Here is a 27,638-nt window from a genome sequence, read left to right as displayed (position 1 = left end):
CGAACTCTTGGGATAGCAGCACTGTTGCTCTGGCTAGGGATAAGAATAGTATGGGGAAATGAGTGAATCCACTATATCAGAAGGTGGTCGCAATTATATGACTACTGAGACAAACATAACTACAAAACATGTAGTTTTGGATTCAGATGACAGCCTATATATTGTTGCGCAATTTGCCAGGTGTTCAGTTGGTCGTACAAGTGTACAAGGCACCCTGAATAGGGTCTGAAATTACAATGAAGATGGCTTCTTTCACATTAGTGAGTAATATTGAATGTGTTATTGTTAGCCAGGGTATGTGCAAGGAAGTATGTCCGCTCAAAACAAGCCCTCTCCCATGACGAAGGGACCGGTTTGATAATTTCCAGTGTAGTAACGGGCTCTGTGCTGGAAGCGTCCTAGGCAGCCACTTAGAATTGTGCTATTTTTTGCATCTCCCCTCCTTTTTATGCTTTGATCTTACGTTTTACACATTGAGACACAATCTAGAAAGACCCACGCAATTTATTCAACTTTAAATACAGATAAATAATACAAAATGTACAGAAATTTCAGTAAACGTGTATAAAAATACATCATTCATTGGACTTAAGTTGCCAGCAGGTCTCGTTGTGATGCCACCTACAGTGATAGTACTACTCTCATGCTGCTGCCCTGCCATGACCATCCACACAATCCAGAAACTCTCTCCAGACTGCATGGTCCTCCTCTGTATGAAACTTTCAAGTTCAATCCTTGTCAAAGACGATTCAATGTAAGATTTCAGAATGTACTGACATCTCTCCTCTCTTCACCGCTTCTTCTGCCACTTGCTTAAACGCGCAGTGCAAGGCAGAATCTGCTCTCTAGCCACCTGGTTGTTGTTTATTGGTGTATAACATCAACGAATCACAACTTTCAAAAACAGCTTCAAAAGCCTTTGAACGCTTAGACCCACACTGGCACAACTGCATTAATATGATCACTCAAATGCTATGCTTGCCAAAAAGACAGAGCTATTAAAGTGAATCTGAAATCCATTTTCACAATTTTAATCTAAAGTGCTTTTTTCAAAATGTAAATATTGTATAATATTCTTCACTGATACATATGAAAACAAATGTGAAAATGAATAAAAAGCAGTTACTTTTTTTTAATCTAAATTACAAGGTTGCTGATATTCACATGTACCGATATTGTTGTTAAAACACATGGAAGGTAAATAAATAAATAAACGTTCATTAGTTAAGTCACCTTGAGTATATTCAATGGAATATTTAATGTACTCGAAAGGTGTGTCGTTACATGGTCATTCCGTTCCGTCTCTTTGTCAAACGTTGTAAAGTGTAAACAGTGGCAACTGCTGTACAACGTAATAGAATAAATGACTTCTCGTATAAGTGGGGTTTGTCTTTGTAGATGAATGTAGTCTCGCACATGGTTGATCGAATGGCAAAAAATAAAGTTAGTGGTTGATCCAGGATTTAAAGGTGGCTGATCGTCCTCCTTCAGAATGTGGCGATGTGTGAGCTCTTGTAGGACTTTTCTTGGAGTCCATTGAGAATCTCCTTTGTGCCATTCTGCCATTGAAGAACCAGCTCCATTGGGGTTTTTTCTGCCTGTGTTAATGAGAAATTGAGGGGCAACATTAGGGTGGCAACCATCAAGTATTTTCAGATTTAGAAAGTGTCAGAATCTATTATGTTCGATTCTTGTAATATACTGTGGAGTTACCCAGTTTGACAGTTCACAGCAGAAATTCAGTATAGTCCCATTGCAGTCCTAAATCATATGTCAATTCCCCAACAGTTGCAAATTGTTAAATGTTCGACTTAGTTTGAGAGAATGGTGCTTCTTTGGTGTCTAGAACCGTCAAAGAACCTCTCATGAATTGCTGAATAATATGGTTTGGTCAATTTTGTTTGCCCAAAAGCAAAACCAAAAATATTTTTGATAACTGAAGTAGGCCCATAATTCTTGGTTATTCAGCATTGGCAAATATGGGATTGATACCCCATTCTATGTCCAAACCTTTTCGCCCAGCCTATATTTGAACACGACTGGCTATGCACCAGTTCTATATCAAACCACTATTTTTAGTGATACCTTATCGGAATCACATTTCAGAGAAGGAACTAACAACAGCCAAGGACACCAATTATTCAACTTGCCTGGGTTCGACCCTGCGTATTGCCCTCTTGACTAATAGGGTAACACCATTGGGAGACAGTGCCACATCACGTTATCTGTGGGGTGTGTAACTCCATGCCTCAATCTGCCCCCAACACTGCTCTACTTCCTGAACCCTCCAAATGTGCAAAAACAGAGCAGACCACAAGGGAAAACATTTTCAGAGAAAGACATGCATTATCTGGGCCAGCTATATTCGGTGAGGGTCCATGTACAAAAGTGAGGCATGCCTTGGCCGATCACACAGATTCGGGGTGCAGCGTGGGTTCAGGATGTGCAGGTGATGAACTCTGTGACATCAAAACTCCACAGAAGCAGAGACCGAGCTTTGAGAGCAGTGCTGCAGGTACACAAAGCCGGAACTCCATGCCAAGCGGAGCAAAAGCAAAGTCTTGCAGCCCCTCTGGCAATTTAGCTGATATGTAGCCTAATGAAGCTCAGGTGTAACTTTGCCCTAACATTGCATGAGCAACTAAACCCAACAGGACAACGAGCCACGTAGTGGCCCATAAATAACTAGTTGCATAGTGTGCCTGAATTGGACTCAGTACATATCCTGGGGTGATGTAAGAAAATGTGCATCGTGCATTGCAAAGCACCTTGCAGTCTCAAAAGTAAGTCAGTTATACAACCAGTCGCTCGTGAGGTTTAATGATGGTAAATTATGTTTATGCAAGGTTCATATCCAATGTATCTAGTGCAACACACCATCGTTGCCATTTCAATGTTCTTGCTGCATTCTTTATGGGGGACATACCATGCCCTTAACACCCACAAACCTCAAATTCCCCTTTTACCTACTCCCAGACCCCACATCAACCTACAAAACTCCACAATAAATGCAATAAAATGGCCTTTTACCAATTACGTGAAACGGCTATGGTGAGTTGATCGGATACCTATTCAATAGGTCCTGAATTTTAATGATTGCGAATTATATTTGGACTAGTTTTGAAAATAAATTCCTAGTAACTGAAGAATTAGGGTTTTTCACCAGGACACAGAAAGAATGGGCAAGTGACATTGTTGTCATTAATACATGAATATAGGAAAGTTAACAGCCTGTTACCTTATACAATACCATCAAGGGTGTTAGCTCACAGATCATTTAATTGCATGTCCTGTATATCGGTTTAGTGCTGAGAGTGCCTGCAAGAGCAATTGTGAGTGAGGAACGTGCCAACTTTTTTTGTACTCATAAGGAGCTTCTAAGTGCTTAACCCAATCCCTTTTCATATATTTGTATTCTTATCACACTCTACTTGCACATCCTGGATTTTAGTGTAAATGTATCTTGGTTCCTTTTTTAACTCAAAGGCATTCACTGTGTTTCCTTGCCATATCCACTGCCTTTGTCCTCTTATTAATTCAGATAGTGCCCTATAAAGTGTCATTCTTGGATAAGGTATTGGCACCGTAAGACCACTACGGTGGTAACTAGCACTGTCTAAAAGCTTTATATGAAAATAAGATACACAATGACATGATCAAATCTTTATAAAATAACAATCTGCATACATATACTGAAGCACAGGCTAATGTTCGGTTGGATCAGACTGAGCTCCTCTGGTTTGCGAATGCATTTCTTGTTCTCCAGTCACAAAGAAGAAAAGATGCAAAGCTCCTCTCATCGGTTAAAGGATATTTGCCAGGTGTTATAAAGTCACACAGTGAGACACACAGTGAGACAGGCTTGTATACTGTTGTCGTTCATTGCTTCCATTGGAAGCCTTTAGAAGATATTTATGTTTATGTTTATGTTTAGGAATGATGTATCCTCTTACTGTGATGTTATGGCAAAGGATATTGGAATTCCTACTAATCTGCTATGACATCACAATATGGTGGTGTGGTGTTGGTATTTTGTTTTCATTTTGGGTTGGTATGGGGTGGGGTGAGGTGAGGGGAGAGGGAACCTGGCATGTTCTATGTTTATATTCCTTTACTCTGCCTCAACGTTACGCTGCCAGGTGATGCTGGGCTCAGGCATGCTATGCAGAGGATCTCCTGGATACCTCTACTATACAACACATGGGAGACAGTGACGCCTCAGATTGCTTCCTTCGACACTCCTGTCCCTTTAAAGGAGCAATGTATGAGGGACAGTCTATATAAACTACAAGGGGAAAGAACAGGACCTGAACTAAGATGGAAAGCTCAAGCAGCCAACCAGTCACCTCGCAAGATCCCACACTCCTACACCTAAGACTGGGTAAAGACATCCACCCTAGGGCAGGGCCAGGATGTGGTAAGAGATGAGGGACCTCCGTAGTAGAGGTACTAGCCATCCCCAAATCCCACGTCAGAACTGTAAGCCACCCCCAGTGACAAGGCCCATCACCTGGTTCCCATCCAAGCTGCATAGTGAGACACACTGATTTCCCGTCCGGCCATTGAGGGACGGGACTGGGGGGTGGGGAGGTCAAGGCGCTATAAATGGAAGGGCCTGCTTCAGAAGGCAAAGGGGAGTTGGGAGAAGGAGCTCATTTGGAGATGGCTGGAAAAGAGTGCAGAGGGAGCAAGAGACAGTCAGTCAGAGGAGAGTCCCAGGAAGTTGGTGAAAGAAAGACCGAGGTGAATGTGGAGCGCAAGATGCAGAAGGCTGAGTAGAGAGTGACCTAGGAAGCTGTGAAGAAAAATCCTGGGGATCAAGGAATGAAAGTGATTCTGTGCATAGTGGTTCCTCAGGAGGAGTTCACGTGAGGAGTGAAGGAGAGGAGTCCAGGATTATTGGGAATCGGAAATAACATGGAGGGGTTAAGATACTCTAATTAGGTGATGGTGTGGGGAATCAAGAAGTGGCTAGCAAATAAGTAGGCACTAGGGGTGCCTAAGAGGGAGGTATTTAAGCAGGAGGGAACAAAGACGAAGGATGAGGAGGATAAGGTGAGAAGTGGTAAAGAGGAGAAAAGGGAACAAAGAGAGGGAACGACATACCTCATGCTTATTTGATGTGTAAGTACAGTGGGTGGATGAACGAGCATATGGCAGAAACATGCAGAGTTATGACGGGAGGCAGAACAGCTTGAAGAAGAGGCATTAGGGAAGAGATCCTAGGTAGGAGCTCAAAATGAGACAGGGAGGAGAGGCAGGGAGGGCACAAGAGAGCCCTAAGACCTTGAGCAAGGGAGGCAGCAAGTGACCCAGAAGGAAACCCACAGTCTGTTGTGTCTTCTAATAGCCCCAAGTTTGAGTTTAAGGCCAACACAGCTCTCTACTACGAAATATCCATCGGGCGCCAGTGCAGATTTCAGACCTGGGTGGAGGAGGAGACATCTCCACTCCCCCTCTTTGCACAAGAACAGGGCTAAGGAAGCTATGAATTCTATAGGCTGGGACTTCGCTGAAAGACTGAGGACAAGGGGAGGAGCCCTGAGAAGCTGCAAGGGGAATCATGAGAAGGATTTTGTTTGGAGTTATTTCATTTTTTTGTATCAACCAGCACCTCTTCACCACATCTGTTTTGTTTCATTAAGTCCCGGGGAGGAGCCACAACCTAGGCTTAATAAATAACTAAAGAGCGTTCACTTCAGAACCTCCAGAGAGAAATTTACTTTTGAGTTTACCCCGAAATCTGCCCACACCGTGTTCCTCAGAATTCTCACTTTCACCACTCCTATTCAATTTATATCTGTCCCTCTTACCCTCCTTTTCGAGATCTATTAATATCTCAAGTCACAATTATGCAGTGTGAAACTCCCATCACTGACTGTATCAATAAAGCAGACCTCTGGATGGCACCCAAACAACTCCTTCTAAATCCAGAAAAAAAGGAAATCCTCCTTATCGGGAGACGTTCTCACCAAGAGCCGTTTCTATGTGACAGCAACAACTCTCATCTATCGCTCTGCCATCTCCACAAGTTGAGTGAAGAGTCTAGGTTTCAGTGTGTCACTTTATCCAGACTGGTCTACTACAATAGCTTTTACCTGGGTGCTCTGGCAGATTTATTTGCCAGGCTACAAAGAGTGCAAAATGGGGCAGCAAGTCTGCTACTCGGGATGGATACATAGAACCCATTTCCCCAGCACCAATCTCTCTGAACTGGCTCCCAATTGGACGCAAGATAGCCTTCAAGCCGCTATGCATCACATATAAGGCAATTCACAGGATTCATCAAAATCCAAGTTAAACAATTCTCTCCCACAAGAAAATTGACATCTACCAGTCACTCATCCTCGGATGGACCTCCCTGTCAGAAAAAGAAGATGGGGGAACCTCTTTTTTCATCTCAGAACCACGTATCTGAAACTCCTTGCCCGCCCCCACCAGGGACATCACTGAACTATTCCGATTCAAAATAGCAGTTTAAACCTGGCTATTTGCGCACTAAACTTAAACATATGCTCACAAAGTTTTTAACAGCTACCCCCATTCATTTCCAATCTAGACTCCTTTCCTATCTCAGAGCTACTCAACCCTTTCCACATACCAGGGCACCTTGTTCACCCTATTATCTCATTCGTAAAAATGTACCTTAAATAACCTTTGAACTTACTCATAGCAATTCATCGTGACAGTCGCTACTACAACGCAACCTTACAACACACCTATTTTTGAAACATAAATTGCAGCTTCTTACTGGGTACTTCCCTGTTCCGTTTCAACCCTTTTTGAGAGACATGGCAACTTGTCCTGCTCTGTATTATGCCATCTCCAGGTGCATATATCAAATACACCTTATGAAGATTCCTGTAAACTAGCTGTGCAGGAGTCCATTTTGTTTTCATCATTGTTTACACTTTGTCATCTTTTCAGACTGGATAGCCTGGCTAACTTTATATTACAAAAAAAATGTTATTTCCCCTCTACTGGCATGTTGTCATCTCTTCAGAAAGGATAGCTGGGCTAACTGTATACCCATTTGTGAATTCACGCACTGATCCTTCTGCTTTTATGATGTAACTCAGGCATGTAAATGCAAATTTTATTGGTCTCTAATTGTCTTCTCCCAGTTGTCTCCTTTTTCTTTTGCTCCCGTTTGCTAGGTTTTATCTGAACTGCTCATAAAACTATAACTCTGCTGGTCTCCTTTAGCAAATATACAGATAATGACATGCACTTCATCCTCCTACAAGACATATGTTACTTATATGTAATCTGCATACTCCAACGAGGATAGCTCAGCAGCACTTGTATTGGAAACAAAACAAAGCAGAGCAGCACAGGCTCAATACCCGGTCTCGTGCTTAGAGGCTGGACCGCGGCATGAAGCGCCATATGAATTCATTTTTTACTAAACTTGTAATCACTCAATACAGAGAGGAACTTTACACCACCCAATGTTTTACTAAACTGCGATGAACGAGTTAAGTAGGGATCACAGATCGTTCACTCTCACAATATAAGTCCCTAAGGGGGCGTGGTTTTGCAGGCACCTCTGGACTTAGTTGCTGTTGGCTGACGGAGATTTGGGATTTGACACAATCTCCACAATCTGGTAAATCTGCGTCCAAGTCTGCATAGATTTGAGTCTTGCCACAGCAAGGGGAGCTCTTGGGGTGAGGATAAGGAGAAATAGCCCCCCCCCGCAGCTCTTCCCCTACAATGTGCCAGGCTTGCAATGTCTCATGGGACCACTCTGGGCCGGACTCCCTCTTGTCCCAGGGCCAGCATCCTGGATCTATCTCTCCAGGATCGATCTGGCATGATGATAAACCCAATCGAGATCAATGCCTTCACCTTTTTCTGTGTGACTTTAAGGCCATCAAGCAGCCAGATACTTCAGGCTTCAACGATCTTTGAAAAGCACACTGTGAATCATTCTAAAATTTATAAACAAATACTTAGCTATACCTCCTTCTTCAATTTGTGACCTACGATTCTAACAGGGCACCTATGCAAAACCATACTATCACAAATAAACCTCTTTCTAGCCGCATCACCCCTCCTGATGTCTGTCTAGAATGTCACTCGCCGTCCTGCTGCCTTTACCTTTCCCCACTCTTCCTCTTTCCTCAGACTAAGGTCTGGCCATCCCATCCCAGGCCTGGTCATCCCAGGCAGGGACACAGTACGCCTACCTTCTGGACAAGCCAAGCATTCTGAGACCACTACGAAGGTGATTTTGCGCAGTATAAAAGCCTCATAACTTAACATCTTGTCGAACGACTATCCCGACACAGATTGAGTTACACATATTCTTGGCCTTCATGGGACTTGGTTATCCCGATAATGAATGGAGAAAACAATTAGTTTGCCTCTGGTCTGTGTTTCATTCTGCTCACCTTTGTGATAGAGGTTTTCCATAACATTATATTATAGATGGCTTGCTTTCAGAGGGGATACATTCCACCTCAGAGGTTCAAATGACATTACAGAGAACTTGAGTTCACTATTGTTGTCTATCAGATGCCACACAGAGCCCCTCAGTGGAATGCATCCCTGGAGTTGATAGGTACCCTTCATTCATGCCATATGAAATATAAAGCTGAATTACTTATCAGGATGGCAGAAGGTGAGGGTGTGTAGGATCACCGGATCTACGGGGTTTACCCACCAGGAACTGTTCATGCTAGAAAAGAGCCCTGCAGGGAAGCTGCATACCTGTCTGTTTTACCCACTAAAATAAGGCAAATGATCCAACAAAAAAACAGGTAGGAACAGATGGACAGGTAGGTGTCTGCTTCTTCTTGTCGCCTATGCTGCTGTGTTATGTTCAGACAACAACCACCCCAGGAGCATGCCACACACAGGAGCTCTACCAAATCGGATCAGAAGAAGCAGGTGCGATTAAAAACCTCTTTCCCTTATGGTAGTTGCTACAAAATGAAACAGTCTTACAACAAACTACACACTTCTCTTTACCCCTCTAATCATACCTATATTTTTAAAATGTCAATATTGTTCACTTGCCCAAAACTACCCAACGACAATGTGCTACGTTTTTTGTCCTTGAAAATTCCTTTTACTCCCAACTACCAAAGCATTGAGTAAAAGACTGCAGCTATGATGCAAAATGTATCTTATTACAATGATCTTATTTTGCTAGGCTTAGTGTTTGCAATGTTCCTTTGGAGTCTGTTAATAAAACAGCATTCGCTAATGTCAAGTTAACGCTATTCAAAATAGTTCACAAAAGGAGTGAGGAGAGATTTTTTGTAAGTACATTGTCTGCTCTGTCTGTGGCCATCAGTGAGTGCTCTTGCTAAGTGCTGTGTGCCAACAAGATGGTAATTAGATTCAGGAGACTTCCTTTCCTGCACCACAGGCTGTCTGAGTTCATCAGAGTTAAAAATGGAGCGAGAAAGATACGTTACTGGTGCAGTGCCAAGACACCACTGACTGTACCTTAGCATCTCATTCAGGAGAAGTACATATTGGAGTTCATGTTGCTCCAAAACATAATTTGATGGTTGGGACCTGGTACGTTGGCGCTCGGGCTTCGCCAGGTCCTCGTCATTTGCACGCTAGAGAGCAAATGTGCAGGGCGACACCGCTTTTGCCCTGCATGTTGAACTGGTAGCACTGCACTACTAGAAACCGTAACATATATCAATGTCGACGTGCAGAGCTATATGGATTTAGTTTTCTGCTGTAGTTATGGCAGAACGTATTATATTTAAGGTGTAAGAAGTCTTTTGTAAAGTTGACGACTACAAATGTTTTTAAGTAAATAGGCAGGGTTAGAATCATTTGTAAAGTCTAAAGCCCTTTTGGTAACTGGCCCACATGTATAAAAAAAGCCACTGCTACATTATTTTTAAGCAATAATACACTGTTCCAGGGGTTGTAACATGTTGTAACGGCCCGGGCCTCAGTTAATAGGACAGAGTGCAGTGAGGGCCTTTAATAAGGTTGCCGGGCTGTTACCACACAGCACAGCCTTTGCAACCGTGTATTATTGCTATTGGCATCCCTGGACAAACCCCGGGCTAATCATTTTTTTTGTAAGTCACTTGTGAAAGTGTGCGGTTGCCAAATCAGAAGTTAAAAAATACTACAAAACAAAATGGGTGAGGGGAACAAAGGAGAAAGAACTACATGTTGCCTCTTCTCCATTTCCCTGGTGGCCAGAACTCAAAACGTCGCATTGTAGGTATAGGGACTTTCGCATAGGTGGCCTCTCCCGCGGTGGGTGGCACCCGCATACTTGGCGCGCCTGTCCAGCATTTAGAAGGTTTGAAATTGGTGAATTGTGCCTATGTTGATATCGAGAGGGATCTGTTATTAGTTTTAAAAAAGCACTGGTGAAGCCAACAGTTTTAGCTTTTGTGTGGGCATGGGATAGCCATTTTCCAGGCACTGCCATAATGGTAATAAATGGCGATAAGATGGCAACATGTGGAAAATTGTGTGATTACCTGGGTGTAGGGTCGCACTGCCTGGATACCTATACACAAGCCCAAACTGTTGGCTTTGTCAATACTTGTTTTTAACAGGGCTTCGGTGCACAGAACATATATAAATGAAGGGGTAGAAGGCACATTTGGTTCTGATGTTGGTGTTACACCAGTAGTGCATTTACAACTACAATTAAGCCATTAACCCACAACAGTCTCCTTAGAAATATTACTGGCAGGTCTAAGTTTAATGTTACTGTTTGATGGAACTTCCTCAAAGAGATTGCAGGATGATGTGTCTTGGGAGGGGAATGGCCTCAGGGATTACCATGGCCATTCGGCCATTCAATGAGTGAGTAAGTAACCAAACAACACAAACAAGCCGTGTGTTCCTCCTCACATGTAATCTATTTCCAGCTGTACTCAAATGCAGTAGTTTCAGTTTGTAGGTGGGGCTTTAACACCACCCAATAGCCAAAACTAAAAATGGTCCAATATTACAGGAAAGTGAAATACTGAAAGCTTTCTTTACAATGGAAATGTGCAGGGGGGAAACTATGAAGGGATTGTGGTATGACAGACACAACCAAGTTCATTAACGAAATTAGCAGAATGCAAGATTATAAATGGAAGGCCACAGCTAGAAAAACTGGTAAATAATTGAGACCAGAGGGGAGTGACAATTAGGACAAGCACCGCTAGACATATTCATTCACAGGCCGAGTAGGGAGTGCCTGGCACAACTTCTCATTTACAGTAATAGAAACGAAATGTATAGATAAAACCAAAAATGAATAGCAGAGGCAAAGGGGAACAATAGTATGTAGCAGTTGAGGTAAAAGTTGGAGGCAATGTAGGGTCCATACTTCATGAGTTGAGAAGAGGTATTGGGTTAGTCAGGTGGTACCTCTCGGCTTTCAAATTCTTCACTCCATGTTTCTTTTAGTCAAATAGTGCTAATTGGGAATATGGCTGGGTCTGTCGACGCCCTGTGTACTTAAATCCATTGGGTTTTTAGAATAACCAAAGCAATACGCAACCAATTGCCACCTGATATTATTGTATGCCCACATATTTAACCTTTTAAGTGCCAAGGACGAGTATACTCGTCCTTTTTACATAGACTTCAATAATAGCCTGGCACTTATAGATGACATTTGAAAGTGAAACTTACATTGTTCTTGACTGTTAGGTTTGCGCCATACGTAATCAGTAGCCTCATCATCTTGTAGCGATTCAGTCTTACGCCATCATGCATGGGTGTGTCTCCTTCCTGAAGGGACAAAGCATGTTATCACATCTGTTTCCATAGAACACAACACAGGACTTACATTACAGAGTGTGCAGCACCAGACTGTAAGGATTTAGTGCTAGTAAAACATATGGTGACATCTTGGAAGGGCTCGGCTCTAGAAGATATAAATGATGCTTCCTGAAGCAATAATGTTGTGCAGTTGCCAAGATCCAGAGACTAAAAATAAGCAAGGATATCTGCTATCTCCATAGACTGACGCAATAGCACCGAAATAGAGAGGCCTGTTTTTAAATCTGCATGATTGCAAATGAAATAAGAGGGTGTCTTAACTGTACTCGGTTCACTCACCCTGTCTTTGGCATTGAGATCCGCTTCACAGGCAATGAGGTGCTCGCCGCACTCGTACCGCCCCGTCCTGACAGCTACGTGCAGCGGCGTACTGAGCAACTAGGGATTAAGAGAGAGTGTAAGGCAGTTAGAATTGGGAGTGTGCACCCTTTGGGCTGAATGCAGTTGTTCCACTCATGTTAAATTGCACTATTAATGAAAATAAGGACTTTCTAATATTCTTTGACTAGTGGTAGCTTCCCCATTGAAACTTTACATGAATACAACAGGACACATTGTATATTGGCTAAATTCTCATAAAGGTATTGCGCCCCATGGAAATAAATGAATAGTAAAACTTCTACTGTAATTTTGTGTATGGGAAAAAGTACCCCCAACTAGATTCTAATGATATTTCAAGTTAACTAGTAGTACCTGGACCATCCATTTGCCTTCATAATGCCATGGAGCTCTGAGTTGAATTCTAATGTCCTTTTCATGTACAGTTTATGTACAGTGCAGGGTAATTCCTTATGACACATCGTGTGATTTATTCCATATTCCTTTTTCATTTATTTGTATTAAGTTTTATTTCCCTATTTAGAATTTATCACTTGTACTTCTGTATGCCTTTGGAGTTTCCTATTTTTTCTTTTTGCTTTATCAGTCTTTCTGGCATTTTGTATCTCTTTCAACTCCCTTTTCCCTTTCTTAATTAATCGTTATACCATTTCTGACTCTAATTCCAATTCGTTTTATGTTCCTTCATTTTCCTTTCCCCCCCCCCCTATCTTTACTTTCTGCCCCTTTCCCCCATACCCCAGCTCTTCCATTAGCAGCAGAAATATAAAGCACTCCCGGGCAGCACCATTTTTTAGGATCAATTAATAAGAGAGGACCTGGTCTAGCAGTTGGGTTTGGGCTTCCTTGTGATGTCACAAACAAAACGTAATAACTTATTACAGTTGGTAGTTATGTCACAACTATACTGTGAACATACTGTGAAGATGAAATATTGTCCATGTTTTACATAGCTTCACCCGAATGTCATGCACTGTGAAAGAAAGATTGTCAAAGTCATATCTATACCTGTCAAGTCTCTAAGGAGGGTGAAGTCTGAGATTTTTGGAAGGTGAAATCCTTTGAGCAAATAGAGATGAGCAATATTTGGAATGGTGAAGGTTTTTTTTCCGATAATTGACCACATTGATGTTTGAGAAGCATTTGCTTGCTAGGAGGATGAAATTATTATAATGGGGGAGGAGGGACATCCTCCTAATGAGGAGGTGTTGTGAGCGCTACACATTTAATTGCGACACATGAATCAGATTCAGCAATATTGCCTACTTCTCAGATATAAGCACTTTGGAAACTCGTCCATACCTTGTCCCTGGCGTTGATGTGGGCCCCTTTGTTCAGCAAGAGCTTCAGCGCTTCCAAGCTGCCTCCTCTGCAAGCCCAGTGAACGGCAGTGGATTCCAGCTACGGAAACAAATGTGAAAAGGTTTGCACAAGAGAAATTTAAGGTAGGTTTACATTGCATTTTGATTAACCATCCTGAGCTTTCCAGGGTATCTTTGGATTGCAATATTGAAAATGGACATTTCAAAAGGCCACCATGTAGATGCGAGGCTCCTTCATAACTTCACCTTCTAAAAGACGGAACCCGAATTCGGTCAGCTGAGATGATAGATGCTTTTTTGTGTAATTTGTGAATTCAGGAGCACTCAATATCTCTGGATAACCTCTGACCCTATCCTCATCTCTTTCATAAATTAACATAAAATGTCATGTTTCGCCTAAGAGGTCCTGTAGCCAGTGGAAAGTGGCCATTGACCATCATTTAGTCATCTTCATTTAGCTGTACACTTAAAGCCAGGAGCAGTAATGTGCTTGATAGAATTCGAGCCTTGGGAAGACAGGATTCATAGTTTTTGTCACAAGTTCCACAGAGTCACATATTAATGGTTCTAAACAGAATGGTACTAACCAGAGTGGTGAAGTTAAGAAAATGCCTACCACGTGTTATTACTACATAGTGTGGCGCTCTCGCAGCATGAACTTCTGAATGATGGCCAACTAGCGAACCATAGTGTAAATTAATTATGAGCAACGAGACCAAATCCCTTCAAAGCAGAAAGCAGGAAATTACGGTGATGCAGTTCATTATAGGAAAGCTTTCTGAAGTCTTGGCCAACAACCCTAAAGTTCCTTTCATCAATCCAGACCCTTGGGAAGGCGTCGACCTCACACAGACACTCTCATGAAAGTCAAGCTGGAATACACAAATGCGCTCTACTGTGGCCTCCACAAGGATCCATAGGACTTAGAGCCCAAAGCACAGCTGCATGAGTTGCTACTGGTTTTGAGGAAAGAGGCCATCTCATCCCTGCCCTCACCAACCTCCACTGGCAGCTGTTTTGAGCCAGAATTAAATTTGAACGCTCTGAAAAAGAATGAATCTCCAGAGGGAGTCATGCCTCCGCTCCCGGATCCTCCAGTGACAATCTCTTGCCAATTCCCACCTCAAACAAGCATTGGCAAAGCCAATAATTGTGGCGTTTACTGCTGTTCTTTGCCTTCACAGGCACCAGCATACAATACAGAGAGTTGCAATGTTTTAAGGGAGGATTTGAGAAGCGAAGCAGGTGTGCAAGTGGATTACAAGGGGACTAGAGAAAGGGATGAAGCCCTTGTCCTTGAGGGAGCGTGCCATGGATGATGAGTACGCGGAGATATTAGGGAGAAATTGTGTGAGTGGGAGGGTGAGAGCAAAGGTGAGGATGTGAGAAGAAGGATAAGTTAAGTGGGTGGGATAAGAGAGGGTGGGAGTAGGGTGGGTAGATAGGGGTAGAAAGGTTGGGAGTAGGGTGGGTGGGGTTAGAGAAAGTGGGGGTAGGGTGGGTGGGAGCAGAGGGAGTGGGAATAGGGTGAGTGGGGCTAGAGAGTGGGGGGTAGGGTGGGTGGGAGAAGAGAGGTTGGGGTAGGGTGGATGAGGGTAGAGTGGGTGGGGATTGGGTGGGTAAGGGTAGAGAGGGCGGAGGAAGGGTGAGTGGGTAGAGAGGACTGGGGTAGGGTGAGAGGGGTGGGGTTGGTGATGATAGTTGGTTGGGGGGAAAAACATGAAGAACAAAGCAGCCATGGGAGGACCCATCAAAGGTAGCTCAAAATCGCCCAAACAAAACCCAACCAACACACGTAATGGAGGTTGGATGGCTGGGAGGGGGTAGAGACATTGGAATGGGTGGTGTAGAGAAAGTGAGGGTGGCCATAAAGAGAGTGGTTGGGGGGGTTGTTGGGTGATAGTAGAAAGGTAGCATCGGGAGGACAAAAAAAATAGATCTGCTGTCAAAATTAACACACACAATAGCCACATTTCCCATAAAATAGCCTAATATCAATCACTGTGTAGGTGGGAAATGGAAAGCCCAGCACCAGACGTGCTTCTAACAAATCTGCTGATTGGAGCAAATATTGTTTGGGAAGTTCTCATTGGGTAGTTTGGCAGGGCAGTTTAGAAAAAGAGATTTTGTGATATGGCAGTTTCATGCGGTGGCATTGCTGGTGGCTATGCCAACCAGATATTCTCAGTTCAGAACCTCCATTGTCTCTCTCTCTCTCAAGTGCCACAACAATTCACCAAAACCAAAAGGTTCAGAAGTGGTGAGAATTGCTCTCATCAAGTCCTCAAGCACATCCCACCTACCATCAGAGACTGTTCCTTACACCTTGTCTTCCTAATCACTATCACGACGCTGCTCACCTCTGCCTCCCACACTTACATTCTCCTATGCCTCTCTTCCCACTGTGCCTGTGTTGTTCACTCACTTTCTTGTCCAAGTTGCACCTTTGCAGGATTTCATTTGTACGGTGCACATTACAAATGATATAAATACATCTTTAAGACATAGGGGCTCATTCTGAGCATGCCGGTCCGGAAACAACAGTGCTGGTAAGCTTACCGGCACCGTTGTTTCTCGGACCGGCATATTACAGGTCTGCATACCAGAGCCGCTGTGCCCACCAGGTCGGACCCTGCCAGGCACAGCGGTCACGGTATGCAGACATCACGGAAGCAACGGCACCATTAACAACGGTGCCGGTGCTTCCATGTTCCCCATTCCCATAGAGTCCTATGGTACTCTATGGGAATTACAATTTACCGGTGCCTGGCTTACCAGACCGCTGGGGTTGTAATCCCCCGGTGTTACTGGGAAGTCAAACGCCAGTAAATATTTATGGGTCTGGCAGCAACCCACCAGTAGTCCCAGCACGGTTACTGCCGGACCCATAATGAGGCCCATTGGGGCTCATTCTGAGCCTGCTGGTCAGGAAACAAAGGTGCCGGTAATCTTACCGGCACCGTTGATTCTGGACTGGCATATTACAGGTCTGCATGCCGGAGCCGCTGTGCCGGACATGTTGGACCCTGCCGGGCCCAGCGGTCACGGTATGCATACCATCACAGAAGCATCAGCACCGTTAACAACAGTGCCGGAGCTTCTGTGATCCCCATTCCCATAGAATCCTATGGGGAATTACAATTTACCAGCGCCTGACTTTCTGGACCACCGGGGTTGTAATCCCTCGGTGTTACCGGGAAGTCAGGCACCGGTAAATATTTACGGGTCCGGCAGACCCGTAATGAGACCCATAGTAATGATTCTATCACACACATTGCATCTCTGTAGTACACAATTGCCTGCCAAAACATTTGGTTCATGTTAAGTTGTTACCGGCACCTTATTTTAGGACCGGCCAACTCCTAAGGCGGCCCAAAGTCTTCTAGTGAGTCCAGTGTCAACACCTAAAGTACTACCGGCATACCCTCCTGTTATTGTGATCTGCGGTTGCCAGCATGACTTGTCCAATGAAGAGTGTTTATTTGTAAATAATTCCACTACCTGTGAAATCAGCATGTTACATTTAAATTAGCATTACAGCGTTTGCATGCAATTCAGATCCAACAAATACACCAGAGCGTATCAACGTTGCATTTCAAACTTCACAAGTCTAAAATAAGTCCTCGAAAAAGAAAAAATAAACATTACATCATTATGTTAATGAATGACTTCAGGAAGTTGTATGCAGTGGAAAGTTAGGATTTCCAGTGCCAGCGGTGCTGTAAGCTGTAACTCTAGGCGCAGCTGATCTTCATGGCCTGGTGAAAGGTGCCAGACAAATGACACTCCTTCAAAGTGTCTCCCAAGACTCCTGTGTGTCATCTGTAAAGAATGATTGCACCAGCAGCCTGGCCAAGATGACAGCTCTCTGCCCTGCACTGACTTCTATGCTGCTTAATAACTGGCAATGTGTTCCTATTGGTTAGGGAAGAAAAGACACTCACCATATCCCGGAAATCGATTTTCGCTCCAGCCTCTATCAACTTTTCTACAATAGCCATGTGTCCTTCTGAGCATGCTCTGTGCAAGGCGGTTCTCTTGTACTGTGGCAACAAATCGAGAAAAATGGATCAACATGCATACTGAATGTAGAATTACCCTTGTATATAGGTTAGGTGTACTAACCCCACCTTAATTTTATTTTCAAGTTTGTTTATTGGCATTTATCATAAAAACAGTGACACTTGGCAGGTCAATCATGCCATACAATGCAAACTCTTTGGAATAATATAATAATGAACAAAGGTGAGGGGGAGAGAAAAGAAAGAGGAAGAGGGAAAGGATGAGGAAAGAAGGGGAAGAAAAGAAATTAAAAAATTAAAAAAAATATAAAAATACTAAAAAAAGGGGGGTAAGAAGGGGAGGGGGAAAGGGGGAGAGAGAGGAGGTAAGACATAGGAGAAGAAATAACTTCTGAACAATAAACAATAACCTGATAACATTAACATAAACTGTCTCCTTATCCAGTCTTCATCATCCATTTACCGAGTATGCAGTAGGGGGTGCTATAGGGAAGGGGGGGATTCTTGAGTGCAGCAATTTCCTTAGGTGTTTAGGGGCCTCCCTCGTGGGTTTCTAGGTTTCTGCAGTTCTGCATGGTCCAGTTAGTGTTTGCTCATGGGGGTTTATCATTACCCTTGCATATAAAACCTGCTGATGTCCTCACAGATCATCAATGCGCTTTACAATTATTTTACATATTGCAACCATTAGTTGATGCGTGTTATAACAAACGGGTTTTCTCCCTGATAGTTATAATTCCTAAAAGCTAGGCGCAATTTGCTAAGGTACATTATGCCTACACACAAACACACATATGCCTAAGTCAGGGGTCTGGCCGTGCATGCTGGGATAAGACATGAAATGGGGTGACCACATGAAAAGCATCTGAGATCCGCGCCCACATTAAGTATGGCAGACTAGAGAAGATAAAAGGGGGCGTGTGATAGTCCTCAGTGCCATTAGCTTCATCCTTCATTGAGTTGCTCTCTTTCTGTCCTCTTTTGCTGTTTGGCTTCCCCATCAGTCCTACCTTATCTGCAGTGTTCTTAGCCTTACAGTCCTGCCTTATCTGCAGTGTTCTTGGCCTTAGTCCCTCACCCATATATCTACTCTCTCCAACTGGTGTCTAGCTTGTCCGGTTCATATTGCCACACTGCTTTTTCCACGTATTTCCTTTTCCCCTGTACTTCATGCTTGTCTCCTTTCCTCTTCTGTTGTGTTTTGCCAAATTAGCTGTTTGTTTTCCTATATTCAACGGAGACTCTATACCAAAAATGTACCATTGTGCCATTTAACACCTCGCCTGACTGCATATGGCTGTTTTTCTACCTGCACCCTTTTCTATTTCTTCTTCTCTTCTTCTTTTCTGTTTTCATCTCTCTGTCTTGTCACCAGGTCTCCCTCTTCTATTTTCTCCCTTTCTCAGAATTCTCTTCGTCCCTCTAATGATGGCACCCTTCATTTTCCATCTAACCTCAGGGCCTCCTATCATTTCCCCTCTATTCTGCAGGGCACGAAATTAAGATTCAATAAGCAGGAGCTAAAAACAGGCTCCTGGGAGTCGGAAATCACCCAGTAAGTAGGAGCTACTGCTGGGGAACCAGGAGCAAGTACACAGTGCACTGCAAATCTAACTTCTACAGGAGAGGCAAACTAACATTTTGCACTTTATATATGATCCTTTATGTTTAAATGTGTATTAGATATGTCCGAATTCTTCTGTATTACCATTTTCAAATGCTCAAAGTCAATGCCATATATGGATGTTTGTAATGCACAGGTTGCCCTGGGGAGCCAAAACTAGCTCCTGATTGCTGTTGGTTTCAAGCTAACCAGGCTCTCCTAGGCTAGAAGCAGGAGATATATAGCACTCAGCTCCCAGCAATGTCGTTCCCTGTTCTGTTATCATCATTCCTTTTCCAGGTCTTCAGGTGGTCTCACTGAGTTAATGAGAGGGAATCGTGAATGTGTTTACTGTGTAGTGTGTACCGGTTTGGATCATTCCTGCTTTGTGCTGATGCTGTTAAACCCACATTTCTCCCTTCGCTCTACAGTCACGCTGTAAACACATGCCGACTGAATTAGGACAACTCAATCGCATACACATATATGATATATATAGCTCATCTGCGTCATCATCCACCAACCTGCTGCCAGGTTGTAATGGTCGTAGGTCTGAGACCAGTATGAACCGGAGATCCAGCTATAGCCCGGCTATTTCACGCTTTGCTGGGCCAGGAGGACCACAGTCATTCTTCGGGCTATTTTGGGATTCATCTTTCTTTTCACATTCTACAGTTTGCAAATCATTGTGAGGGGTTTGGGCCTCATTACAAGTCCGGTGGTAACCCTACCGGTGCTGCCGACGGGTTGCCACCGGACTTGCAATATCTACTGGCGCCTGACTGGCCAGAATAACCAGGGGATTACGACCTCGGCATTCCGGGAAGTCAGGCGCCGGTAAATTGTTAATCCACAATCCCAATAGGACTCAATGGCAATGGGGATCACGGAAGCACCGGCACCGCTAATAACTGTGCCGGGAGTTCCGTGAAACTCTGCGGGCAGGTGCCATTCCTTCCGCCAGGTCTGGCCGTGGGGGCAGGATGGCACCCGCCCACAGACACGTAGTGTGCCGGTGCGGTAACAACAGTGCTGGTAGGCTTACCGGCACCGTTGTTACCGGACTGGCACACTCGTAATGAGGCAGTCTTCGTATTTGTTTGCAGAAATGTATCTTCATCAAATAATAAGCACAATTAATGTCACTCCAAGCAAACATTTTAAAGAAAATAGACCCGTTGTTTTTATCGAAAATTTTGTGAATGTAATTTTATCATTCCTTTTCAAGACAATTTCGTAATTTTCATGATTACTTTGCATTTGGGTCCCATTTTTAGATGTTCATTCATGCTATAGATCTTACTGAAGTGACATCTAGTGGAGGGAGCAGAAACAATTGGTATAGATAGTAGTAGATGGCAAATGTGTATGATTCACGTGTACCTTACAGATGTGTCAATATTCCCTACTTTTACATTTTTCTAGCATTGTGATTTGCTGAAAGGAGGCCATTCTGTGTTTGCCTTAGATGCAATTGGTTTACTGCTGTCATTCTATTGACAAGAGTCCCAGATGTCCAGGATTGATAGAACAGTGTTTGCTTTCTTCTCCTTATTTGTTTGAGGATTTGCCTCTTTTGTGTTAAGTACTTTAATTATTATCGCCTGCTGCCTTTAGTCATGGCATGACATTTATTTAGTTGTTTAACTGAATGATATCGGGAATGGGGGTATTTGAAGCTGCGCTTGTGACAGCAAACACATATTGGCTTTACCAATGCTTGTTTCTATAGTGACTGGGTTGACAGGCCAATTTTGTCAGGCTTCAAATGTGACTGACAGGGTAAATCCCATTACTGAGCACTGATAAGTCATTCGTGCCTTGTGCACAGGGGAAAGTGGTGCCTGAGGTCTCTAACTGTATGTCATATTTGGCATGTGCCGTACATATCTCTTTGTAATGCCTAGCCCAGCCCCCTAGCCCCTCATAAACCTTCGTCAGACTATAAGGTAGAATAATCAACACCTCCCTTTCCCATCTGCTCGGGGAACTTCGAAGCCCACAATAATCACTGTTCTCTGGCTTTTGTTGTGGCCCCCTTAATAACATTAAATATATCCACCCTGTGTGCTTTGTGCACCTTTACAAATATAATCATACAATGACATTAAATAAAAGTTTGGTGACAAGCAGGTATGTCATGTTTATGGAAATGTGTAAAGGATCCTACAATTCTAGTGTGTTTCCCTCTAAAGCCTTATGGGAAGGTGATGAAGCATCCAACGTCCTGACCTTTTAATGGTGATGCAGGGGCTGCACATAGTTATGGGGAGATGGGTAAGACGAGGCACACTGTGTTCTGAACTGAGAACAGTACACTCCTGCATAGAAACAGGAGGCGGGGCTAAATGTTGAATATGTGGCGGTGGTGGAATCAGATTGGCCTGTTGAAGGATAGCGGCAAGGATAAATGAAGCCTGGGAGAGATTGACATGTGCCAGTGGCCGTGGGGATATTTGTGCTGTTTCTAGGGCTGGTCTGGCTTACTGTGGTGCCCTCCAGTTCGCAGAACACCAAGATCCATCTACCTACAATTGGCGTTCTGTGGAGCCAGCTGTGGCTTTGATTGCCTTAATTTCGATATGCACTTGTACCTTGGCATAAAGGTGATAACTCTTGATCAAATTAAACAACACAATCTCTATGATGCGCAGAGTCATCCAAAAAGGACTTGGATACTTTGTGTTGGTGATACATCTTGCAACTGATTAGTGTAGCTGATGTGATGCTAAATTGTGAGGCAGATGATCTAAAAAGGCCCATGTGTGTGTGTTCCTGGAGAAGTTATGCATTTCACACACCAGCATTTACCCATCTGCAGGGAGGGGCTTCCCATCGGGAAGCGTTAGGGCGCCGCCCCACCCAATTTTTCAGAACCTCTCTGTCCAAAAAACGAAACTAACAAATAATCTTTTTATTTGCATTTTATAATGCTAATATATAATGCAAATATAGTCTTTGCGTTTTCAAAGAATCTAAAATATGCAAAGACTGGTGGTGTCCACAAAGTCTTTCATATGGCTTTACATGGGCCAGGGCAAGAGGCAATAAGCGAGCTGCAATGTCTCATGTACATCCCTTTTAAAGCCATTATGGAGAAATTACCTGACGCTGCAAGATTTATTTCCTTAAATGAGTGCTGGAAATCCACCCCATGCAGAGAAACAAATGCCTCTTGACCCCTCACACTGCTGCCTGTCTCAGGCCAGGGGCGGGATCAGAATGCTGACACTGCCTCCAGTCTGATTCAGAGCAGAAAGGAGGAGCAGTGAACGGATTCTCTTCACCCATGACCTAAGCTACTCAGCCCGTGCCAAAATGGCAGAAGATGTGGAGAAGATATCACAGCCACTGTCCAAAGGTAAGGAAAAGATCAAGTGTGTGAGTGTGTCTGAGAGCGCGTGCATCTGAGTGAATATTTTTGTGAGTGTTGAAATGTGTGATATGACCATATGTTTGTTTGCATGTCTGAGTGTCTGTCTACATATACGTGAGCATGTGTATATGAATGCCTAAATGAGAGGATTGAGTCTAGGCGATTAAGTGTTATGTGATGACGGGTCAACAGAGAGAGGGGTTGAGGGGGAATTGCAAATCAAGGGGCCAGCGTGAGGCCACTGTGGGGCACAGGAGTGATTGGTGAGTGGGTGGTGCACACCAGCATGGACATGTTTTCTATAACGTCATGGCAATATATTACTATAATTATGGGCAAAGGCAATGTGAGTGTCCTTATGTGGTGATACTGGCCTATGTTGGCACTGTTAGCATGGGCATGTCTTAATAGTGTGGCATGGCAATCTTACTGGGGAAATCAAACATGATGGGTGTCAGTAAGTGCAGGGGGACTTCATTAGTGCAACCAGTATGGACATATTTTCACAGTGTCATTGTGGGCAAAGCCAACATGATGAGTGTTCTTGAGTGGGTGCAAACTGTATTGGTGCAGCCAGTATGGATATCTTTTCCTACAGCATTTTTCCTGGCATTATGGGCAATGCCAACATTAAATTGTGGTTACTGGCCTAAACCGACGAAGCGAGAAAGGACATGTTTTCTTATAGTATTGTTACTTCCATTATGGGCAAAGCAAACATGAGTATGTTCTTAAGTGGGGATATTGACATGCAATGGTGCAGCGAGCACGAACATGTTTTTTCATACTGGAAGAGTACTGGCATATTTTGTGGACAAGGCATCATGAAAATGCATTGTAAAATGCTCCTGCGTACTGTCAGTATGTGGTTTCTATTGGATTCTTTCATAAATTACCAATCTAATCTGTTTGTAAACTGTATGGCTTTTTACATAATTTTACACCGAAAGCGTGCTGTAAAATGCACTATTGTATCCCACTATTTAAGAAAGAAACTCGGCTGGTGGAAGGGGACTTTCCCCTTCCCCCATTGTTGGTTAGGGCTGCCTCATTACACTTAGTTTAATGCAAAATAATTGTGCCATCAGCCGCCCTATCATTGACAAGTTGCTCCCCAGCAGCATACCATTCTTCTTAAATCAAAATGGAAGGGATACAATTGAATTACATAAAAAACAAGTGCATTTGTATTCATTAAAACACGTGACCATAACAAGGGTAAAACATAAAAATAAATACCTCATCACAAGCGTTTGGATCCCCTCCATCTGACAAGTATTTTTCAACTACTGGCATCTTATTTTCCAAGGCAGCTTTCAGAAATGCTGCAGCGTCCACGGGTTCCGTCTGATGAAAATAAGAACGTGTGAGTACATGTGACACACTACACAGTCCTTCGAAATCTCAAGGAACATGCAACATGCTTACTGTAGCACAATACGATACATACTATAACTTCTGGTTCCGGTTCTTTTACCACTGGAACAATAACCTTCTTGCATTTTTTCCTTTTCTTCAAAGTAATAATAGTTTGAAGATCGTCTAAGTTTTCAAGCTTTGGTCTCTGTTCCAGTTTCTTCTTTATGAGCTGAAGGAAATACAGTATACATGAGCTATGTGTGTGGGACGTAATTTGAGTAGCATACAGTAGCTCCAAAATGGCGTCTGAGCAAAACAAGCCTACAAGGTTAATAATAACTACATTATATTTTGACACATACAACACAGCCATACATTTGTTTAGATGTATGCAGGTGTTTTGTGGAGTTCTATGTTGAGTTGAGTTCTATGCATTTTTATTTGTATTTATTTATTGAGGGCACAAGGTGTTTCAGTTAGAAACACTTACAACAGAACAGCATTTTACTGTGCAATCCTGCGACCAGGTGCCTCACATTAGGGTGGATGATAGTGACCAGTTTACGTCAGAAAATGCAAAACACATAGAGTTGAGGCAGGACAATGCGCATGCTAGGCAGAGGTCCAAGGGGAATAGATGTGTAGAAGGTACTATGTGCAGTGGAGTGAAGCATGGTGGGGAAGCGATAAGCCAGCGAGTTAAAATTGCTCCTTATAAGCCTGGCAGGTGGAGCATTGGGGCAGAGTTAAAGGGCTGGATGGTGTGTCTTCTGGCAGTAATGTAGAGCAATTGTCTGCCAAGTGGAGGTGGCAGCGATGGGAGTTAGTTCTCAGGCTGAGTCGCGTGATGGCTGATGGGTCTATCTCTCTAAGTTAAAAGGAGAGTGATCATCAGCTTGTTGCAGTGGCACTTCCTCAGCTAAAGGCAGAGGACTTCTGGTCGGGGCTGGTTATGGAGCAAAGATTGGGCCTCAGTTACCCCATATGCAAACTGAACTGAATGCAGCGCTTTGCCTAGGTTTCCACCTTAAGGGCAGAGTGTGACAGTGGCAGGAATCTAAGCACGGCAGAGTTAGGAATATAGGGAACAGTGATGGCAACACTAGGGCCTGATTGAAAGAGACAAAGGTAAGCACTGACTGCGCTTCCTTACCTACCCCAACTTTGCAGCTTGTGTTGTTGGACACAAATCAATAGAACTTCATTTGCAGACCTCTGGCCCAGGATTCAAACTATCACTCATCAAAAGGTACTCACTCAAATATGCGGGGGTGGTGAGTTAACTGGTTTTGCATCGGCCCTTCCGTTATTTGGGATTTGAGAATCCTGTCTGCTTAACAGCTGTGAATGCTGCAATTGTTGAATGCTTTTCTGGGCTTCACAAGTTTGTATTCCTACATCCCGCTTAAATGTTAAATATGCTATCCTTGGGTTGTGTGTGCGAGAGATTTATGACGACCAGAAGGACCTCTAATACATACAATATTACATGGCATCAGGTCACCTTAACTTTACCGCTGGAAAAAATATTCAAAAATATAATTCAAATATCAAAGATAATGTGGGTCTCTGTACCTCTGCCTTTAGTTGTTTCTCGTCTTTGGCAGTGGTGTTTTCTTGGGATGGCCAGGATTTGCGGAGTGTCTTCAAATCGTCCTGTTTCTCTAAAGTGACAGCGCTTTCGTATTCTCCGTTCTCAAGGCCACCGGGGAGGAACTCCCCAGTTGCTGTTTTCTCATTCTTCTTTCCTGTTACCTGCAGACAGGAGAAGCCACAATGAGTGGGTGGTAGGTTCACACAACTAAGGCCTTTAAATAGGTCCTCCGTTAAAAGAAACAAAGTAGACCAGGGTTGCAATTGCTAGTCTCCACAATTCAGCCTCAGTCCCCTCAAATTCACCTTACTGAGGTGTGCATAGGTGAAAATGCATTGCTTTGGTCCAGTGGATCATATAGACAGAAAATATAAATATGGGAGAAAATATGAATAACTCAAGAACTTATTGTCTGTTTTATACATACTGGGCCTAATTTACAAAGCGTTTTCCAATGGAATTGTGCCATTGTAAAACACTTTTGTAAATCAGGCTGTTTCTAAACAGCAAGTTAATTCCTCCCAAACATTAGCAAAAGCCAAAAGAACTTTTTTTTCTGGGCTGGGTTCCGCTTATTTCTTCAGGTTTAAATCTACAAGACATGACCTTTTTTTAAAAAACAAAAAAATAAGGTAAATGTTATGTTATGATGAAATATATACATTTGCATTGTCTCCAGGAACTCAAGGCAACTTTTAAAGAAGACCAGATATCATAAAGATTAGAACACACTACTTCCATTATAGTGTATTTATTATTTTTGTACAGCTAAATTGAAGTGAATTCATCACTTGATTTGTGTCAAAATGACAACAATAATGTGTGTCAACGAATGCCAAAAAAGCATGTGAGGAAAACCCGAATTCAAATACAATAGTAAACAATTAATAAGATTCCTTTTTAAAATTATAAATTACAAATGGACTAGTGGTGATCAACAGAGACATGATGATCGCTCATTGTTTTGTGCCTTAAGCCTTAATATTGAATCCAAGGAGCAGGTCTTGCACCTACCAGCTCTTCCACTTTCAGCATCATGATGTTTGCCAGTCGTCTCTATGTGGTGCTCCGCGCAGATGAATCCCCTCACTGGCCAAGTCAGATCTTGTGTGAGCCTCCACGAGCGGCCCCGCTTATATACGCATGCGCGAGGAGCCTGGCGCAGTGAGGTAATATTCCAAGCCGGGAAACCCAGCGCTGCCTGGCGGCAGACTCCAGGGGTAGGTGTGGGCTCATTCCAGGCGCGCTCCCTTGCCAGATCTAGTGTCCAGTCTGCAGATAGTGAGTTCACGGGCTGGGAGGGGCCAGCATAGAAGGAGGGTGACACCCGTCCAGAGCATCCTAATCGCACGGAATACTTGAATTGGGGCGTAATGTGAGCTCTTCATTCCACTAGCAATGACGGAGCGGCTCAGCAATGCCGGCCATGACATCCAGCACATGCCTCGCAAGGGCAGCTGTTTGCGGTTAACGCACCACATCTATTTGCTGACTTTCCTATGAGCAGTGGTTGCCGGGAAAGGTAATCGAATGTGTGCCTGCGGTCGAAGCTTTCTGATAAACACGTGCGCTGGCACCCGGGCTAGGGGGGCAGTCGCCGTCTGTTTGGATTCTATTCATGGTCATTGATGTGACTGCAGCAATGGCCGGTTTCTCGGATTGTGAGGGCCTGCCCGCGCGGCTATATTTGCCCGCTAGAATTCCCGGGAGGACTGCAGTGCAAGGCTCGCGTCACCGGTGCTAAAAAGACCAGTAGCGCCCACAGTTCGGTGTAAGGAGCAACCGTCAGCTGGCTGAATTTACAGTGGCCCCTAAACTGTGCCACTGGTTATAAACACATTAGCACCACGTGAAAGCCCTATCCCGGTACATTAAGGGCCATTTGACACATATAGGAAATAGGCGCCTCATTAAACATCACTCATCAGCATTAGTAGTGCGTGTATAAATCGGGGGCTGTAAACTTTGCACTCTGGGCTCTTCGCCCAGAAGGCCTGATCTGAAATAAATCGCTTTGTTTCAGGTGTGGTTTGAGCTAACTTCCTTCATTGAAATATATCCCTCTTCGTTGAATATTCATCTTCCCTGCAATAAAGCAGAGACAACTTTTAAAGGGCTTGACTGAAAGACAAAACGTTTTTATTTAGCGCTGCATATAAGCCAAAACTATTACCATGAGAAGCAAAGCTGTAAGAGAGATGCAATGTGAGGAGGGGCACAGCTTGTGGGTGATTGTTGACTTTTTACC

At 43.6% G+C, this 27,638-nt stretch overlaps 1 protein-coding gene across 1 annotated transcript; it reads right to left on the bottom strand.

The window, feature by feature from the left end:
* Nucleotides 1-486: 486 nt before the first annotated feature.
* ANKRD1 (ankyrin repeat domain 1) lies at nt 487-26,537 on the bottom strand. The gene is made up of 9 exons (XM_069611310.1): nt 26,405-26,537; nt 25,372-25,551; nt 23,888-24,025; nt 23,677-23,784; nt 17,381-17,479; nt 13,417-13,515; nt 12,055-12,153; nt 11,626-11,724; nt 487-1,598 (listed from the first exon to the last, which is right to left on the bottom strand). The coding sequence occupies exons 1-9, from the start codon at nt 26,426-26,428 to the stop codon at nt 1,488-1,490; spliced, it is 957 nt and encodes a 318-aa protein (XP_069467411.1). The 5' UTR covers nt 26,429-26,537; the 3' UTR covers nt 487-1,487.
* Between the last annotated feature and the right edge of the window lie 1,101 nt (nt 26,538-27,638).

This window comes from Ambystoma mexicanum, chromosome 8 (genome assembly GCF_040938575.1).
Source record: "Ambystoma mexicanum isolate Mex_15411 chromosome 8, UKY_AmexF1_1, whole genome shotgun sequence".
NCBI lineage: Eukaryota > Metazoa > Chordata > Amphibia > Caudata > Ambystomatidae > Ambystoma > Ambystoma mexicanum.
This window is presented reverse-complemented; position numbering and strand designations above follow the sequence as displayed.